Source organism: Scyliorhinus torazame, chromosome 12 (assembly GCF_047496885.1).
Source record: "Scyliorhinus torazame isolate Kashiwa2021f chromosome 12, sScyTor2.1, whole genome shotgun sequence".
Classification (NCBI taxonomy): domain Eukaryota; kingdom Metazoa; phylum Chordata; class Chondrichthyes; order Carcharhiniformes; family Scyliorhinidae; genus Scyliorhinus; species Scyliorhinus torazame.
Genome location: NC_092718.1, coordinates 196,931,023 through 196,951,185, shown reverse-complemented (window position 1 = coordinate 196,951,185; position 20,163 = coordinate 196,931,023). Strand labels below are relative to the sequence as shown.

The window sequence follows — 20,163 nt, the reverse complement described above, 5'->3', positions numbered from 1 at the left end:
CTGCGCTCCGAAAGCTAGTGACATCGAAACAAACCTGTTGGACTTTAACCTGGTGTTGTAAGACTTCGTACTGTGCTCACCCCAGTCCAACGCCGGCATCTCCACATCATGGCTACCACTTAATGACACACAATACTATTACTGCTGCAAATCATCTGATATCCATGGCACCCACAATCGAGAGAGTAGGCAGGCACCTTGTTAATTGGCTCTCATGCCATCCCACAAGGAAAAACTCAATAACGTCAAAATGTTAGACAGAAAAGTAAGTTTGCCAACTATTGAACTGTAAAGCAGATCTCACCCCATTAGCTGTAATTCATTTATGTTAAAACACAATGCTCCATTTATTTAATGTTGCATATTACAGAAGAATGCCTCTGTTGCAACACATAAAGGCCTTGGCCAGATGCAATCTTTTCAGTAAATGCACAGTACAGTACAACTGAAATTATCCCAAGAATACAATTTGAAAACTAAAGGTTTGAAATAGATCAGAAATAGCCACAATGAAATTCACTTGCAGTTTTCCCCTCACTGACTCATTAATGATCCATTCTAGGCTAGCATAAAATTGTTGAAATTACAAATACAATGTTTCAAGACCGGCAACCGCAGAACAGAGTCCATGCCAGATTTCAGATCTTGCTGATTTTCGGGTCAGGCTGTTTCGACTAGGTCTTGTCAGGCAGATTGGTCCAAGCTGGGTTGATTGCGGTCAAGGGTCACTCCAATCACTTGACCCGGATGGTCCATCCCAGCATTTATTTATTTATTTATTTTATAAATTTAGAGTACCCAATTCATTTTTTCCAATTAAGGGGCAATTTAGCGTGGCCAATCCACCTAGCCTGCACATCTTTGGGTTGTGAGGGCGAAACCCACGCAAACACGGGGAGAATGTGCAAACTCCACACGGACAGTGACCCAGAGCTGGGATCGAACCTGGGACCTCGGCGGCGTGAGACAGCAGGGCTAACCCACTGCGCCACCGTGCTGTCCCATTCCAGCATTTATGCTCCACATGAATATCCTCCAATCCTCTAAACCTATCAACATATTCCACCATTTCTCCCTCACATGCTTACCCTAGCTTGTATCTACAGCATTAGTCATAAATTATATATAATATATATTATTTGGCTCCCCTCACCAAGTAGACACATAAGGCCGGATTCTCCGGCGCCGGTTTTTCGGCGGGGGCAGAAATTGTGTTGCGCTGGTCGGGGGCCGTTGCCAGTGGCCTCCTCCCCCCCCGGCGATTTTCCGCTCCGCGATGAGCCGAGTGGCCACACGTCTTTGGCAGTCGCACTGCCGTAAATCAAACAAGGTCCTTACCGGCGGGACCTGGCTCTGCGGGCGGCCTGTGGAGTCCTCGGAGGGGGCGGGGGGGGGGGGGGATCTGGCCCCAGGCGGGTCCACACGGTGGCCTGGCCTGCGATCGGGGCCGTCCGATCTGCGGGCGGGCCTGTGCTGTGGGGGCACTCTTTCCCTCCGCGCCGGCCGCTGTAACTATCCGCCATGGCCGGCATGGAGATGAACCCCCTGCGCATGCTGGGATCACGCCAGAACACGCTGGCGCTCCCACGCATGCGCCAACTCACGCCGGCTGGCAGAGGCCCTTCGGCGCCAGTTGGCGCGGCGCCAACCCCACCGGCGCCGGTCTAGACCCTGAAGGTGTGGAGGATTCCGCACCTTCCGGGCGGCCCACGCCGGAGTGTTACACGCCACTCCTCGGCGCCGGTACAGCCTGCCCCGCTGGTTAGCGGAGAATCCCGGCCATATTCTCTACATCTATCCTATCAAATTCTCCACAAGTTTAAAATACTTTCTAAGTCACACCCTCAGCCTTTTTCCCCCCTACAGGAAAGAGCTCAAGTCTGTTCAGATTTTCCTGATAAGTATACCTGCTCAACTTTAGCATCTTCCGAATGAATCCCTTTTATTTGCACCTTCCCCAGTTCCTCTATATACTTTTTGTGGGTGACCAGGATTATGCACAGTACTCCATGTGTATTTTAACTAAAGTTCTGTACAAGTCTAACATATCTTGGCTGTTTTTCAATTCCATTCCCCACAGAAATGAATCCATCAGGTGCTTATTTTGAAGCCTTGTTCATCTGTGTTGCTACTATTATTGATTTGTGCAACCTTAGATCTCTTTGCTCCTAAACCTGATTCAGACTTATTATTCAAGGGCAAGAACAGAAAATACTGGACAATCTCAGCAGGTCTGACAGCATCTGTGGAGAGAGAGAGAGAGAGAGAGAGCTAAAAAAAAAAACACCTTCTCTCTCTACAGATCCTGTCTGACCTGCTGAGATTGTACAGTATTTTCTACAGTAATTTGCTTCTATATTATTACGCAAGGGGTATGATGCCGTCTCATTCTTACTGCCACACTTTGTTTATACATAGAAATTGGCTTCAAATTCAGAATGAGGGCTGATTGAGTTGTCACAACATACTTTGTCCTCAAGCATTATAACATGGCGGTGAAATATTCCTATTGTGTGTCTATCTAGTGCTGTAACTTTTCTTCTAGCGTTGCTTTGGATAAATCCCAAATATGCACAAATAAATTGTACTATAAGTGGAGCACTTGTAGGAGTGTTCAGTGACTTAGAAGATAGTGGCTTTATTAACAATAGCAATAATACTATGTTTCAGGCAAAGCTAGAAGAGAAACCCCGTTGCAAGGAGTTCCTTCTGCAGAACTGATCTATGTCTCCGACTTTCTGCTTCACACGTTAACCTGCTTACAAAAGGTTTCCCCCATCCCCTCTCTTCACTCACAACCGCAGGCATAAATTGGGCGGGTGTAGGGAAATGTAGCTCCGCACCTTACAGAAACTGGACAGCAGAACGTATAAGAAGAGTATTATACTTAGCCACCAGCCTCTCTCCCCAACTCGGCCAAATGCAATTTTAGACCACAAGTAACAAAAACACCCGTCAAAAACCTGTAGGGTCCTTTGATAAATCTACAGAGCAGAGCCAACCTTCCAAGGTTTTCTCTGTCCTGGAATCGTTCTCTTCTTTTTCTCCTACTTCAATTCATGCTCTCTCTTGGCTCAACTTGCCGATGAAACATTGCTTCTGCTCTCTCAACTCTATTTCCAACAAACCACTGATCACCCAACTTTCCTTTCCGGCCCCTATGTTAGTGGTTCTCTAGACTCAGATACTGTCCCCTTCCCTTCAGATCTGCTATCATAACCCCCTCTTCCCAAAAAACAAACCCTTGACCCCACTGATCTTACAAACTACCATTTTGTCACCAACTTGCCTTTTCTCTTTCAAGTCCTTGAATGTGCTGGTGTTGCCTCTGAAATCTGTTCCCATATTTCTTGCAAGTCCATGTTTGAATCACTTCAATCAGGTTTTTATTCCTACCAGAGTATGAAATAACCCTCAAAGTCACAATTGACATAATCTGTTACGGTGGTCATGATAAAGTATCCACCTTCTTCCTACTCGAACTGTCTGTAACCTTTGGCACTGTTGACTATTGTATCTTCCTCCAATGGCCTTCTTCTACCTTTGCCCAATTGGGTGGGATTGCTTGTTTCATTGTCATCTATTCAGACATGCAATGGCTTCTCTTCCCACTCCTGCACAGTAGCCTCTGAAGTCCACTCAAGGAGTACTTTCTTCCCTCAGAAGGTTAACGATTGAAATTCACCACCACATATCAGTAGAGGCTGGTTTATTGAATATAATAAAGAATGTTAAGACAGATTTTTGATCTACAAGGAAGTTGAAGGTTATGTCAGGCAGGCAGGAGAGTTGAGTTAAGGCCACCATTAGATCAGCATGATCTTACTGAATGGCAGGGTGGGTTTGAAGGACTGAATGGCCGTCTCGTGCTCCCATTTCTTATGTTCTTAAGTTAATGAAGCTCCGTATCAAATTTTGTTTCATACTGCTCCTAAGTGCCGTGGGACATTTTACTATGTTGCTGTTGAATATAATATTAACCAATGCTGAAGCTTGGAGTAATCCAAAATCTGAAATGGGTTTGAGACAAGAGGTGTCTCTTGGCCCATTAGGAAATACTGGGCATCATCTCTCGACAAAAGTAATAGAACATAATCAACCTACATTTGAGCCACGTCAGACCCCATCACTTGGTAATTGCTCAACCAGAATCAGCCTTGTGCCTTATACATGTAATCGACTGCAATACAGTACATGGAGCGCTGAGAAATTCACCATGACGCCTATTACCATGGTATTAATTATCAGAGGACCCTCCAAAGAATTAATGCTTTTTGCCAGTGGTCAGTCAGCACCTTATCAGTTTTTCTGAGTCAAGAACCATTGTGGTTTTTTTCTCCTTTTAACAAGAATTCACATGTATCTGGGCACCACCAAGTGGTACTGGATCACTAGTACAGCCAAAATGTGGGTCATGTGTTAAAGCAACCAGTACCAGATTACACTAGGTAGCAGTTGAAAATCAATTCTGTTCCTTGTCCATGTTACAGGGTACAAAGAAACCAGGTTTGACTTTTCTGTTAATCTAACATTCCAAATGTGATACCATGGGCGGGATTCTCCACTCCCGCACCGAAGTGGCCGCGCCGTCGTGAACGCCGTCGAGGTTCACGATGGCGCGAAACGGCCCCGATCCCGACCGATTCAGGCCCGGACAATGGGCTAGGATCGGGGCCGCGTCATCTACACGCGCCAGGCCTTGTCGCCTGCGTAAAGGCGGCGCCGCATAGATGACACGGCCGGCGCCGCATAACTGCCATCATCCGCGCATGTGCGGGTTGGCCGGCGCCAAACCGTGCATGCGTGGTTGCCGTCCTCTCTAAGTCCGCCCCACAAGAAGATGGCGGACGGATCTTGCGGGGCAGCGGAAGGAAGGAGGTCCTCCTTCAGAGAGGACGGCCCGACGATCGGTGGGCACCGATCGCGGGCCACCCCACATTTGAGGTACCCCCTGGTGCAGGATCCCCCCTCGCCACCCGCAGGCTGCCCCCCCCAGCGTTCGCGTGCTGTTCCCGACGGGAGCGACCAGGTGTGGACGGCGCCGGGGGGGAACCCGCCGTTTTGGCCTGGCGCTCGGCCCATCCAGGACTGAGAATAGCGGGGGTGCCAGAGAATCGCCATTTTGGGTGTCTGCGGCCGGCGGAACTCGACCGGCCCGTTTCCACCGCTTGGGAGAATCGTGGGAGGGCGTCGGACCGGCGTCCCAGGAAATTTTGGCGGCCCAGGCGATTCTCCCAACCGGCGCGGGAGTGGAGAATCTCGCCCCATGAATGAACAAAATAGCTAGTAAACATTATGTAGTAAAAATGTAATATTCCGTAATCACATTTACAGAACAGCAACCACATCATCAGCAAGTTTAGGTTAATTATGGAAAGAGATAAATTAGATTGTAAAAAGTACTTAGTTGGGGGAGAGCCAATATGGGCACAAGACGTGTGATACCACATGATGCTATTAAATTTTAAAGTAGAAAATGAACTGACAGAAAAGGAACCAATTTTGACCTCCCATTTGAGATTAACTTTTGGAGTCTGTAACAAAGGTGCTGAAAAAATATTTCTACATCTATTTCTGAAAATATCAAGATGCTTGTAAAGCAAACTTTTCTTTTTACACAAGAGCTCATGGACCAGAAATTGGTTAAAAAAATGAAAGTGTCAACTCTTACCTGCGTGGTTGGGATCTGCGTTCCTCTTCTCCACTGTCAGCCTCCTGCAAGATTTTAAGAAAATTTTTTAAACATTTTAAAAATCTCCAGAAAGAATTTACTTACTTGTGCAGGAACAAGACTTGACAATTGAAATAGATTTCTTCCTGAGCCAAAGAAGTTGATAGGGATCACATTAATAATTCACAATTCCCACCAACTACATTAATAGAATTTACAGTGCAGAAGGAGGCCATTCAGCCCATCGGCCCTTAGAAAGAGCACCCTACCCAAGCCCACACCACCACCCTATCCCCGTAACCCAGTAACCCCACCCAACCTTTTTGGACACTAAGGGCAATTTAGCATGGCCAATCCACCTAACCTGCACATCTTTGGATGGTCAGAGGAAATCGGAGGAAACCCACGCAGACACGGGGAGAATGTGCAGACTCCGCACAGACTGTGACCCAAGCCAGAAATCGAACCCGGGACCCTGGAGCTGTGAAGCAACTGTGCTAACCACTGTGCTGCCCTAGTGGGGGAGGAGGGGACCATTCGACCCCTCAAACCTGCCCTGCCATTAGATTGTAGCTGATCTTCTACTTCAAACATTCATGTTCCTACACAATCCCTGTATCCCTTAATATCAAATGATAGAGGTACAAAAGCTACACATAGTAGTGATAAAATGGGAATGCAATTATCTTAACATAGACAACGGTAATACATGTACAAAGGGAGGGGTGGGGGGGTGGGAAAGAGAGAAATGTATTCAGGGTCATTTTCTTGATCAATAGATTCCTGACCCACCAAGGCCAGAGGCATCGCTGGATCTGGTTCTGGGCAATGAGCTGGATCAGATGGGTCAAAAGGATCAAGAATCAGTAAGGGAATATTTAGGGAAGTCATCATAGCATTATTAGGTTTAGTTTAGCTATGGAAGAGGGCAATCTAGAGTTAAAAATATATATTTAATTGGAGGGGAGCCAATTTCAGTTGGGTGAGAACGGATCCGTCCAGGTAAATTGGAATCAAAGACTGGCAGGCAGGACAATGGACTGACTTTAAAGAGGAAATAGTTTGGGTACAGACAAGGTACATTTCCACTGGAAAAGATTATATAGCAACCAAAGCCAAAGCCCCTGGTGATGATTGAGATAGAGAACAAGATGAAGTAGAAAAGGGGTTGAATTTGACAATCGTCAGGTTGAGCATACAAATGAAAATCAGGGAAAATGTAAATAGTTCAGAAAGGAAAAGAAAAAGAATAAGATAAACAAAGGGAGAGCATGATAAGAGACTGGCAGCTAACATAGGACAGAATCTAAAAAATCTTCAATCGGGGTGAGATTGTTTAGGGACCAAAGGGGAATCTCACATGAAGACAAGGGCAGGGTTGAGGGACTGTTGAGTATTGTAGCATCTTCTTCATTGGCAAAGTCAAATGCAAAGTCTTAATAAAAAAGGAGGTAGAGTTGAGGCAATAGAAAGGCTGGCTGCACTTAAAGTTGATAATTCAACAGGATTGGAAGGGATATATCCAAGGTTGTTGAGGGAATAAAGGGAGGAAATTCCAATCCTTTTAGATTACCAGAGATCAGGAGAATTGCAAACGTTGTATGAGTAAACTACAGGCCAATCAATTACAGCAGTGGTGGGAAAGCTTTTAGAAGCCAATAATCCAGGACAAAATAAACAATCACTTGGACAAACATGGGTTAATTTCAGGAAAGCCAGCACAATGTTATTAGACAATATTTGTTTTAACTAAAGTTTTTGATGAAGGTTGATGGGGTGAACATGGACTTCCAAAAAGCACTTAATAAGTGTCACATGCAGGCATGCCAGCAAAATTATAGCATGAAAGAGAAGGGAACAGTGGCAGCATGGATAAAAAGTTGGCTCAGTGACAGGAGACAGAGAAGTGGTGAAGGCTCATTTGTCAGAAAGGCAACGATTGGGGTTTCTGGAGTCAGTACAAGGACCCCTGCTATTCCTAATATGTATTATGACCTGGACTTGGGTGTACAGGACACAATTTCAAAATTTGCAAATGGCACAAAACCAAAGAATAATGATGGACTTTAAGAGGACAAAGGCAGACTGGTGGATTGGGCAGACATGTGGCAGATGAAATTTGATGTAGAGAAGAGGAGTGAAGTGATACATTTAGGTAGGAGGGACAAAGGGAGGCAATATAAAATAAAGATACAGTTCTAAAGGAGCGAACTGGAGCTACATGTGCACTAATTGTTGAAGATGGCAGGGCAGATTGAAAGTAGATAAAAAGACAGACGGGGTCACGGGTTTTATAAATAGATGTATAAGAAGTTATGATGAACCCTTAAGAAATACTGGTTTGGCTTCGACTGGAGTAGTAACCCCAATTCTAAGGCAATCACTTCAGGAGAAATGTGAAGGTTTTATTTACAAGAATAGCTCCAGAATGAGTGACTTTAGTTATGTGGCTGGATTGGAGAAGCTATGGCTGTTTTACTTAAAGAGAAAGTTGTGAGGAGATTTGTTAGAGGTTGCCAAAATCATGAGTGGTCTGGACAGAGTAAGCTGAGCTTTTTTATATCGGCAAAAGGATCAAGAACCAGAGGACACTGGTTTAAGGGGATTGAGCAATAGTGAATGAAGAAAAAAAATTCAGCAATGAGTAGTTAGGATCTGGAATGCACTGCACCATTTTGTGAAGATTCAATTGTAGCTTTCAAGAGCAAATTAGATAGAACCTGAATAGGAGAGAAAAGAATTGCAGGGGTATGGGGAAAGGGTGGGGTAGTGGGACTCGCCAAACTGCTGTTGCAGAGAGCTGGCAGGGGCCAAGTAGCCTTCTTCCATGCTGTAACCATTCTCTCAGTCTATGAAAAGGGTATTTATGTGGTTTAGTAACAGAGCTGCAATGTTCTATGACAAGAGTAACGGGTAATAGCAACAACTTCACGCATCCCTTGGCATGGTCAAGATTAAGGTGCCATTTTTGCAAAGCTATTGGCAGAGCAGTGCACACTGTCCACCAACTTGTGGTGATTCACAAGGTCTCTCTTCCACAGCACAAGATGATGGAGAATTTAAAAAAAATAAATATTGGTGAGCATCACTGAACTCGGGTGTTATTTTGGCAGTGAATTCTGGATGAACGTCATGCACAGGAAAACAGGAGCCATTTAATTAGAAAAAAAAAATGGTGCAATCCTCACCCCACTTAGAATCAATCAGTACCTGAACCCCACTCCCAACTGAGAAGCTAACTCGGTAGAAACCGGGGATTAAAACAGATTTACCTGGTCTGTGTGGTTTGGGACCAGAGAGTGCAACTGTCTATTGGACTTCCAGAAGTATTCAGCCTAATTCATTGGCATTATGGTGATCATTGTCTTTCAATCATTTGTCTAAAGCACATAAGTACAATACTAAAAACATTATGGGTGGGTGTTGCAAGACTGGATTTATCGGTCCTGTTCAGTGAAAACAAGGGAAGTAGGAGGAGAGAAATGAAAATTGTTAAGAGGGAACAACAAAAGAAAACGTGGAGCCTCCTGGTGCGTGTGGGGCCCGGTACATAATATTTATTCACTCAGCAATTAATGCTACAGATTACTTCGGTTTAGCGTATCAAAATTTTACTTCATAATTTCAAACTGGCAAAGACTGGCAAAATAGTTCAATTTCACCAATGCAAAGGGTTGACAGGTAGGAGCTGAAAAATGCTTGGAATGACAAGGCTTCACTGCAGGTCCTTAAATATCTATTTCTTACAATAGATGACAGGCACTGAGAAATATTGTGCATTAAAACTATGTTAAAATACTCTGCCAACCAGGTATTAACTCGAAAACAGAGCAGCATTTTTGAAGTATTTAAGATCTTCCAATTTTTCATTCCACAATCATCTGGTACTTTCTAACAGCAGCTCGTTCTCCCACAGATAAACAACTCCAACTCCTCCGCCTCCGTACCCTATCTTTCATCTCTCCAGTTCAGCACAAGAACAAATCCTCCCCTCCAACTATTTGCCCCTTCAGATGCAATTCATATGCCTTCCCCCATCCACCATCTGTAATCCTATTCTATTGCTCAATCCCCCCTCCCATGAAGAAAGATTTGCCAGTGCTACTCAATCCTTCTCGATTCTTATTTGCTCCTCTTTCCTTGTTCCCCCTTCCTCCACTCCACTTCCCACCCCTTCTCACCCTTCTCCCCTGTCTGGATCCAGTTATCCCCAGTCTTCTAACACCACAAAACTTCAAAGTTGCACTTGTTCTGATTAGTGTGTATATAAACAGCTGGTTTGTAATGCAGAACAAAGCCAGCAGCGCGGGTTCAATTCCCGTACCAGCTGAGAATTCTGAATTCTTCCTCTGTGTACCTGAATAGGTGCCGGAATGTGGCGACTAGGGGTTTTTCTTGGTAACTTCATTGCAGCGTTAATGTAAGCCTACTTGTGACAATAAAAAAATAATGATAATAACAACATGGGAAAGATCACCAAGTAAAATTAAATGAATATACAAGAATCTGAAAGCTTTAGCATAAAACGTCAATTTACTCTGGCATACCACAAGAGGGCAGCAATAACGGTCCCTTCTACGAAAAAGACTTCTTTAGAAACAGGTTATCGTAAATCTCAAGTAGATGTTTTATAGCAGAAGGCCCTTTGGCCCATCATGCTCGGACCAGTACTATCTCTACATTGAAGACATGTATTGTTATAATGTACTTACCAACACATGTACATAAAGTATTTTTCTTCAAATCAATGTTTATGAAGGAATCAGACAGAATGATTAATTGAGCTTTAATAGACTCTATATTGCATTCCAAATTCCAAAAGTCCACACCTCTGTTACAGATTTATCAACCAGTGGATATAATCTCTCATTTGAATATTTATATAATAGACAGAAATGTTTTTAAAATATCTGCAAAAAATAACATGCGGCCATTTTGATCTCAGAACATCTTCAAAACAGCAATGAGATGTGTGACTAAATCATCTGTTTTTCATGGCATCAATTAAGGAATAAATATTGGCCAAGATACCAGGAGCACTCCCCACTTTGGATAGGACACGATTTAATACATCAAAATGTCATTTCTCCTTTCCTCGTTCACCCTACATTTCCAGTGTCTCCGAAATCTCCACTCTCCTATTTCTGAGCCCTCACGGAGAAATACACCTCTCCTTTAACCCCACTCACCTGCTATCTCATCAGTTTCCACTGCTGCTTCCCATTGGACCACCACCCACCACATCCCAGTCTTTACTGAATCCTGATGAATTTTAGTAAAGCACACAGCTCAGCAAAGTCTACTTAAATGAGTACGTCTTTAAAATATATAACAATTGTGGGGAATCATCTTTATTCACGTCTACTAACCAGAGAGGCTCATTTTATAGTGCTCACAAATGGCAACCCTAGTTGTTTATTTCCCCCTTCACCCCAGGGGCACTCAAATCAATTAAAGAAGGGGAGAAGGTGTTGAGTGTACTTGAGCATGGGGCTGGAAGCTTCAGTTGTAGAGTGATGCACGGAGGCTTCTGGTGGGGGGGGGGGGGTTGTTAATGGAAAGGCAAAGGTTCCCCCCAAAAAAGGGGTGCCGTTATCAATAACGTTCTTTGTTCTTTGTTCTTGGTGTCAGCAATGATCGCGAATATCATGGCCAAGTCCTTTCTTTCCAGTCCGAGTGTACCTGCGCTCTACGTCTGGCAAGGTCCTCGACGCATAGGCCATTGGCCTCTCCGTCCTGTCGTTGAGCTGATGGAATAACATTGCCCCAAAGTCACATGGGGAGGCATCGCACGTGATTAGTAGCGGTTAGAAAGGGTCAGAATGCGTTAGCAGCCTAAAGGACAAGAGCTGTAGTTTTCCTTTGGCAAATGTTTCTCATGGCGCCCTCTATGCCCATTTCTGATGTTTCTTTAGGAGTGCATGTAGTGGTGCCAATATGGTTGGAGTGGATTTTCCATAATAGTTTATGAGCCCTAGGAATGACCGTAGCTCTGTCATATTCTCTGGCATGGGGGCCTGCTCAATTCCTCGAACCTTCACCACCAGGCACAAACCGTCCAAGTCTACCTGGGTACGTGACCTCCTTCGCCTGGAAGACGTACTTGGCCATTTTTAGGCTGACACCTGCCTCAGACATGGGAGGACTTCCTCTAAATTATCTAAGTGTTCCTTCTCGGTGGCTCCGGTAATCCAGATGTCATTTAAGTTTGGGAGCCTCTGAAGGATGCTCTCCAGAATCTGCTGGAAGATCGCGCAGGCGGATGATACTCCAAATGGAAGCCTGGTGTATTCATAGTTCCCTGCGGGTATTGATGGTAACGTATTTCCTGGAAGCTGCATCCAACTCCAACTGGAGGTAAGCGTGGCTCATGTCCAACTTGGAGAAAGAATTGCAACCCCCCCTCCCCCGTCCCCAGCCAAAGTCGCATGAAGGTTCTCCAGGCGCAGCATTGTCCAACCGGGAGGCCTTGTTCACCGTCATTTTAGAATAGCCACACAGGTGGACTGTCTGGTCTGGCTTCAGCACCAGGACTACTGGTGCTGTCCACTCTGCAAACTTAACTGGGTGAATAATCCCTAAGATTTCCAGGCAGCTGAGTTTGTTATCCACTTTCGACAGCAGGGCACATGGAACCAGGCAGCCCCTAAAATACTTGGGTTGGGCCTCTGGGTCCACATAAGCCTTTGGCCATGGCTCCCTTTATTTTCCTCAATCCATCTTGGAAACCTTCCGGGTATTTTCCCAGGATCTCGTAAACCCGCTTGTACCCATTTTAAAAATCTGCCGCCAATGTAGGCGGAGCCTCTGCAACCAGTCACGGCCCAAGAGAAGTGGTTCAGGGGCCCGGACCCAATCAGTGGCAGGCAAACTGATTGCTGCTGCCCATAGGCAACTGGAGTCGTTGTTCCAATGATGGACAATGGCTTTCCGGTATATGTTGCCAATCGTGTCGTAGTGTCCCTTAGGTCCAGGTGTTAGATCCCTGGGCAGACTTTCCAGTACATTTGTTGCCCAATGACTGAGACACCAGCCCCTGTTTCTATTTCCATCTCTCGTGGGTAGCCATTTAACTGGATGGTGATCTTGATGGTGGCTAATTTTGGTGCCGTAACGCAATTTAGTTTCATCCTCCTCGCGTTGTGCTAAGTGTAAAGCCCTGGCTCTGGATAGACGTGTCCCCTGCCCAGGGTGACATGCGCACTGATGGTTCTGACATGCCTCATCCCCACAGTTCCTGTGACCACAGGAGCAGCATCATTGTGAGATGTCCTCCTGTAGCTCAGCAAAGATGTCTCGCCAGGCTGCAGTGGTTCTTCGCCAATGGGTATGATCACGGCGTTGCTTGGGTGATGACTAGGTCCCATAGGCTCTGCTCTTGGGGAGGCATTACTCGCTGGAATGGGGGGCACCCAATGCTATTTACCTCCATATCCAAGGAGCCCTGGAGTCCTTTCTTCGCGCATTCACACAAGACAAATAATTCTATGGCCTTTGTTAAGTCCAAAGAAGGTTCTGCCAACAACCTGTTGTTATTCCATACACTAGAACATCACTGGAAGGGATGGCTGATAGTCGCAATGCTTGGCCAGCTTGCATAGGCGCATCAGGAATTCCTTGACCAACTCACCCGGAGTTCGCCCAGCTGCGTTGAACCTGTACTTCTGTACTATCACCAATGGTTTGGAGTCATAATGGTCTCCCACAAGTGCTACTAGCTCGTCATAGGTCTTTGAATTTGAGCTGCTCGATAGGAAGGGTTTTGAGCACACTAAAGGTTGGGGCTCCACCAGCAGTCAGGAGTATTACCTTTTGTCGGTTGTTTCCTCTAATTGCATTCGCCCGAAAGAAATACAGCATATTGGGCCCAATCTTCTACGCCTGCGTCGAAAGCCTCAAGTCTCCCAAAAAGTAGCATTTTTAAACTTGCTCTGACCTTGCTATTGTGCTGACGAATTCAAATGGTGTCCGAATGTCCAGAATCACAGCGGTAGATTTTCCTCCTCGCTAATCTTTCTTCAGGAGACCCGAGAAGGTTAAACAATGAAAGTTTATTTAGGCAAACAAAAGTAAAGGCCGCAAAGTGACATACAGCACATAAGTCCCTGCTGGGACTACCGATCATGCCGGTACCAATCCTGGCCGGCTTTTAAGTAACTGGTTCACAAGCTCCAGCTGCTAGTCTTTCACCCCTCAGCGGGGTGTTCGTATTCTATATGCCTCACGGAGAGATTAATTGGGTCACCCCTGTGAGTGTTTTACACCCAAAACTCTGAAAATCCCTCACTAGAACCTCTCTTCCTTTAAAGTCCTTCATGTCCTTAAAGCAATCTCTTTGACCAAGATTTTGGTCATCCCTTAATAATGCATGTGGCTTTTGGTCATCTCTTAATATCTCAGCCAAATTTTTGTTGTATTACTCTCCTGTGAAGCATGTTGGGACTTTTTATAACACTGAAGACACTTTATACCAGAACAAGCTATTTTATCAGTTAATCACTTACTATGAGCTGCCAGACACATCTCCTTTTATTTATTTTAAATGTTGTTTCCAGGAGTTTCAATGGATTTTCTTCCACATACACCATGAAACATTAATGACCAAAGAAAACGTGAATTTTTAAAAGTTATATTTATTCTGTGTGCAGAGTGCTAAATGGCTAAGTTTGTAAGTTAGGAACAAGGTAACCAAAGTTCAGATCTTAAAGCAAAGTCTGCAGAAGAAGTCGACGATGAGGCAGGTTCATTTTGTGGGTTCATTTCTAGAACATTTCCGATTGAGATACAAGCCATTTCAATCACTGTTCAGTTTTGGCGAGAAGCTTGCCAACAATTTCTGTAGCAGTGTGTCACCTAGTAATTCTGGATTTTTACCACAATTTCTAATGCATAATGCAGTTAGAACTATGGTTACAAATATTCAATAAAATCTGTACAGGTACCTTTTCTGTCTGCAACAAGCAATGATCAATTTCAAAAAACACTTCCATTTAATAAAAATGAGACCTAGTGATGCTTTTGTAATGCAAAGCATATATTAAAACGTGCCAATTATCAAAATGCTGCCCAAGAAGCTTCGAGGTAATAATTAGGACTATTGTGATTGTGCTGTCAAGCGTGCATCATGGGATAATTAGATTTCACCGCCCCCCCCCCTCCCCCCCCCCAACCCCAATTGCCCTGACAGAGCATTTTCCAAGATTTATTTTCTTATCCAAATATAAATACTTTTTCAAACTGGTCCAGTTAAATATCGATGTAAAGACAAAGTTTTTTTCCCCCAATAAATTCAAAATTCTAGGAGCAGACTCATTCTATTCATTATAAAATAATCACATAATTTGTGAAAGTGCATGTGCCACCCTCATGTAAACCTTTCTCTTCAGTATATCTCGAACAAAAGAAAATTCTTCAGCATGGCAATTTTTTTCTGACAAACACAAAATACCCTTTGCTCAGTCCCTGAGGAATTACGTGTCATTTTGGATCATTATAGTTATCAAGACACCAGCTGGCTTACCTTGTCTGTAAACCTCCATATTACAATATTTTAACATATCAAACAACTAAAAGTATTTTGAAAAATTTAATTATCATATGCAACACTCCAAATAGGTGCAAGCTTCACTCAAATGAAAAGATGAAATAAATTAAGTTGTGGCAACAGAATTGTGAGGGATTTAATTAAATCAGTAAATAAACGGAAGCAAATTTTGTTCAAAACAGGCATCATTTCATGACATTCAAGTCTTTTTTTCATTTCTATCAGTGTTCTTCCTTCCTCTCTGACTCCTTGCTGGGTTATGGGTGCAGAGCCACTCGTCTCTTTCTGGTATCTCTCTCAAGGGGACAGTACTCTTGTGAAGCTTGAAGCAAATGCAGCAGGTTATTGAGCACAGGATGCATTGCACCTTATTGTGATTCATTCCTCACCTAAAAACTACACCAAAACATCCTGACCCAAGGATGTTGTGATTAATGGTAGATCACGCTCTCAGCACTCCTAAAATGATTATCCTGGAACAGGGTGGTTCATACTTTGTCCCATCCCATCTCTAGAATCTCTATAGTTCTCACTTCCATTTATCTCATCACCACTCTGGACCTTTGTGCCTTCCTGTTTATTTGCCACATCACTGGCATCATAATTTCTAGTCATTCCTGTCGCACTACTTTCCTCTTCAAAATATCTTGGTTTCTCCACTTTTGTGTCCTCCTTTAAAAACCATCTCAAAACCTACAGATTTGACAATGAATTATTATTATATTATCAACCTCACCTCTGAATCACTTCTGGTTCAGCATCCGTTTTGTTTACATTTAACTGTAAAGTACCTTGGGACTTCCTTTTCCCCTAAGAAAGGCATTATACAATTCCAAGTTACCGTTACTACAGCAATCTAACAGCTGCTAAAACCATGAGTGAAACACTAAAAAGTCATCTTCCATAAACCTCAGCTCCACTAAAAAATTTCCTCCCGGCTACTATCCTGTACAAAGGCCAGTTCTCCCAACACCCTTTGTCCTCACTAATCAACATCAACTTGCGGTTGGTTGTTCATTGCCTCAAGTGTGAGGCACGCACTTTTTTATTTAATTGCTTTTGCCTCACACATCTCCCCCAATGCTTTGTGGTTCTATAAATGTATTCTGATTTAGGGGCTGGTTTAGCTCACTGGCTTTTAAAGCAGACCAAGGCAGGTCAGCAGCACGGTTCAATTCCCGTACCAGCCTACCCGAACAGGCGCCGGAATGTGGCGACTAGCGGCTTTTCACAGTAACTTCATTGAAGCCTACTCGTGACAATAAGCGATTTTCATTTTCATTTCATCTCTCTGTTTTTTTGGTCTCTGGCCTCATGAATCCTCTCTAACCCTTTGCTTCACTTTTCAAATGTTCTTCTAGCCAGCCTCTGCATCAATCCTCCACAAACTACAATTCATCCAAAACACAGAATGCCATATTTGTGCCAACTTTCCCCAAGCTACCTTGGTTTCCTTCACCTGAGTGAGTTACCGTCACCTTCAAATCCCACTGTAATCACACTCCAATGTTATTGACACATCCCCACACTCATCTTTCAACATTAATCATCTTGTCTTCTGCTCCATCATTAAAAGCCTCGGTTAGCCACAATTTTCTCCCCTTTGGATTTCCTTCTGCCATGCCACCTCCCCTCTTGCATTTAAAATGGTTTGCTTCAGCTGGGTTACCAGTTCCCACTTCCCTCCCAGTTTCTGGCCTTTGGCAAGCCACAGCAAAAAAAATAGTCCCTGTATTTATTTCAGTATTCCAATTAAACCATGTGGTTTTCTTTTTTTTTCAAGCATAAAACGAACGGGGAATAAATAGTCAAGAGAAATTCAATTCTCCAAAACACAATTGCTAATTTTTGTCTCGCCACTTTTGTTTTGGAGTGAATCTTGCCATCATATAATGTTCTATTTGTTTGAATGTAGGTGATAAACAGCTCCTGGCTGGATCAAATTGAAAGGCCACAGGTGCAGACACTTCAACAACAGGGGAGCTCTGTATTGCTAAAGACACTCCAGAAAAATGGATATTATGCTACATTCATAGAAGCCATAGAATCCCCACAATGCAGAATGAAGCCATTCAGCCCATCGGGTCTACATTGACCCTCTGAAAGAGCACTCTACCTAGGCCCACTCCCCCGCCTTATCCCTGTAACCCATAACCACACCTAACCGGCACATCTTAGGACTGCGGGAGCATCCGGAAGAAACTCACGCAGACACAGGAGAATGTGCAACCTCCACACAGACACGGGGAGAATGTGCAACCTCCACACAGTCACCCAAGGCTGGAATTGAACCCGGGTCCCTGGTGCTTCAAGGTAACAGTGCTAATTACTGTGCCACCCATGCAGCCTATACATACTAATTGTTAATCGCTTATTGTCACAAGTAGATTTCAATGAAGCTACTGTGAAAAGCCCCTAGTCGCCACATTCTGGCGCCTGTTCAGGGAGGCCGGTACGGGAATTGAACCCGAGCTGCTGCCTTGTTCTGCATTACAAGCCAGCTGTTTAGCCCGGTGTCCTCCCTCTCTCCCCCCCCCGCTCCCCCCCCCCCCCCACACACCTCACCACCACACAAAGGGGAAACCCCTCTCCCCCAATGGAGAGTGACTCCCCCAGGAATTACTTCCCCGGCAGTGGCCACCTCAGTACCCTCAAAAACTAGTAGTGATTCATGCTGGCATGACGTCACAACACCAGGGGAGGGATGCAGGGTGATTCCATGCAGCTGGACGAGACGGCATAAAGACGGTCAATGACATTTAAATTCATGGTAATCAGGTTAACATCCTGATCACGTCACCAGCAGGGGGTAGGGAAGATCTCAAACCGAGATCTCGCCAGCACAAATCTTGTTATGACCCTTTTGCAAAATTTAGCAGCCATAATGGGATTTGCACTCAAGGCTAACAGACCTGGAAAATTGTTTCTTCCAGCTTTACTTTCGCAGCTATTTCTCATGACTGTAATTGGTAATTTATGTTGCTTTTTAATTTTCTTTACATGAGCAGGTGCAGGAAAACAATAGCACCAATCATATGCATGCTGGCAAGACGCACACCATCCACCCTTAAGGCAGGAATAGACAGCAAAAATTCTTGAAGGTAACAAAAAACCGTGCAAGAGAAAAACAAACATTCCTCAATAAAAATATTTGATGAATTGCTTAAATATAACTTTACATCATTTGTCTTTTTGGTGTCCATTTTGAAGTTGATAACTTTTCAATGTATTGCATGCAGTTTTCTTAAAAGATACACATTGAGAATGTCCCTGGAGATTAAATATAAATGCCTGTCATCCAAATCAAATAAAAAGAGGAATATTTTCATGTGGTTTCAAGAACCAAAGTGTCTTGTAACTGTTAGAATTCAATCAATGCCTGCAACGAGTCACATTTACTCCGCACTGGGGTAGGGGGCCCTTCCCCTTATGCATTGTGGGGGTGGACCGGGGCGCATGTCAACAAACGAGCCACACCATCTATTTCGAGCAGCAAGAAATAAAACACTGTCTTGGGTTTGACCAGTTATTTTTACATATCCTGTTCCGTCCTCTTGAAAATCTCGAGTCCCAAATGGCTCAAGAAAATGCACCTATCTGAAGTTCCAAATATATTGCACTTTTTGCCAATAGCCACTGACTGGGACAGGATGTGTAATAAGGCAAACGTTTTGTGGCGGGCACAGTGGTTAGCACAGTTGCTTCACAGCTCCAGGGTCCCAGGAGAAACTACCCAAGGCCCCAACAAATTACTATTGGGCAGAATTTACTGGCTGTTCACACCGGCGGGATATTCCGTTCCCACCAACAGCGCACGGGTTTCCCGGCGACAAGGTGTACAGTGAACGGGAAATCCCATTGACAATGTCTGAACCAGAAAATCCCATTGGCGACCCACCTCCTCCGCCAAAAACACATGGCCGGTTAGTCGGTAAATCCTGCCCTAAGTGCGGTTGAATGTGGATCTCACCCAAAAAGCTGGCGAGAAACACCCCGCCAAATACACCCAAAATGACACCTAGAAATGTTTTGGTTGAATCGCGCCCATAGATAGATTTCTCACTGCTAAAGGTATCAAGGGGTTTGGCAAAGGCACAGGAGAATGGCATTGAAATAGGGAATCATATTGAATAGCGGAGCAGGCTCAAAGGGGCGAATAACCTACTCCTGTTCCTATTTTCTATGTTTTCTACATAAAAGGGGAAATAAAGTTCGAAGAAATTGTTCAGCACTACAAAATATTAGTGAAGCCACAAATTGGAGCAGTGTGTCCAGATGTGGTCATAATACGCCTGAAAATAAAATCCAAACTAGGTAGAAATAAAATTGAGTGGGATAATAAAGATTATTGCAGGGTTTAGATTACTTAGCTGGGAAGATAGAAAGAAATGCAAATTTTCAAGAATGTGGTTGCAAGGAAGTATTTTTATGCACAAATTAAGAATCAAGGAAAATAATTTCAAGTGATGAGGCCCGGAGCTAAAAATAATTAACTCGAGAAATAACACTTTCATACTTAAACTAATTATTTATTTACTGTACAATGACTTTTAAATGTTCAACGTGGAATCAATGTATGATTGCGCAAAAAGACAAATAAGAATAAAAGCTGGACTTGGATGACAAACAACCTGGATGAACTGAGCTCCTACATCATAGTGTTTTTTAAATATCTGATACAGCAACAATATATGCCTGTATATTGTTGAACAGTCAAATTGTACCCCATTCCTAGAAAAATAATAATTATGTTTAATAGTGACACAAGTAGGCTTATATTAACACTGCAATGAAGTTACTGTGAAAATCCCCTAGTCGCCAAACTCCGACACCTGTTTGGGTACACGGTGGGAGGATTAAAAACGTCCAATTCACTAAACAAGTACGTCTTTCGGGACTTATGGGAGGAAACCGCAGCACCGGGAAGAAACCCACACAGCCACAGAGA

General features: G+C 44.0%; 1 protein-coding gene across 2 annotated transcripts in view; it reads right to left on the bottom strand.

Annotated features, from left to right (window-relative positions):
- LOC140386851 (protein phosphatase Slingshot homolog 2-like) overlaps positions 1 to 20,163 on the bottom strand; it is a 202,651-nt gene that overhangs the window by 144,527 nt on the left and 37,961 nt on the right. The window contains exon 2 of one of the 2 annotated variants that reach the window (XM_072469620.1): positions 5,672 to 5,715. The exons of the other annotated variant lie outside the window; for it this stretch is intronic. Coding sequence (XP_072325721.1) covers positions 5,672 to 5,715 — 44 coding nt within the window. The remainder of the gene's footprint in view (positions 1 to 5,671; positions 5,716 to 20,163) is intronic. 2 annotated transcript variants of the gene reach the window in all.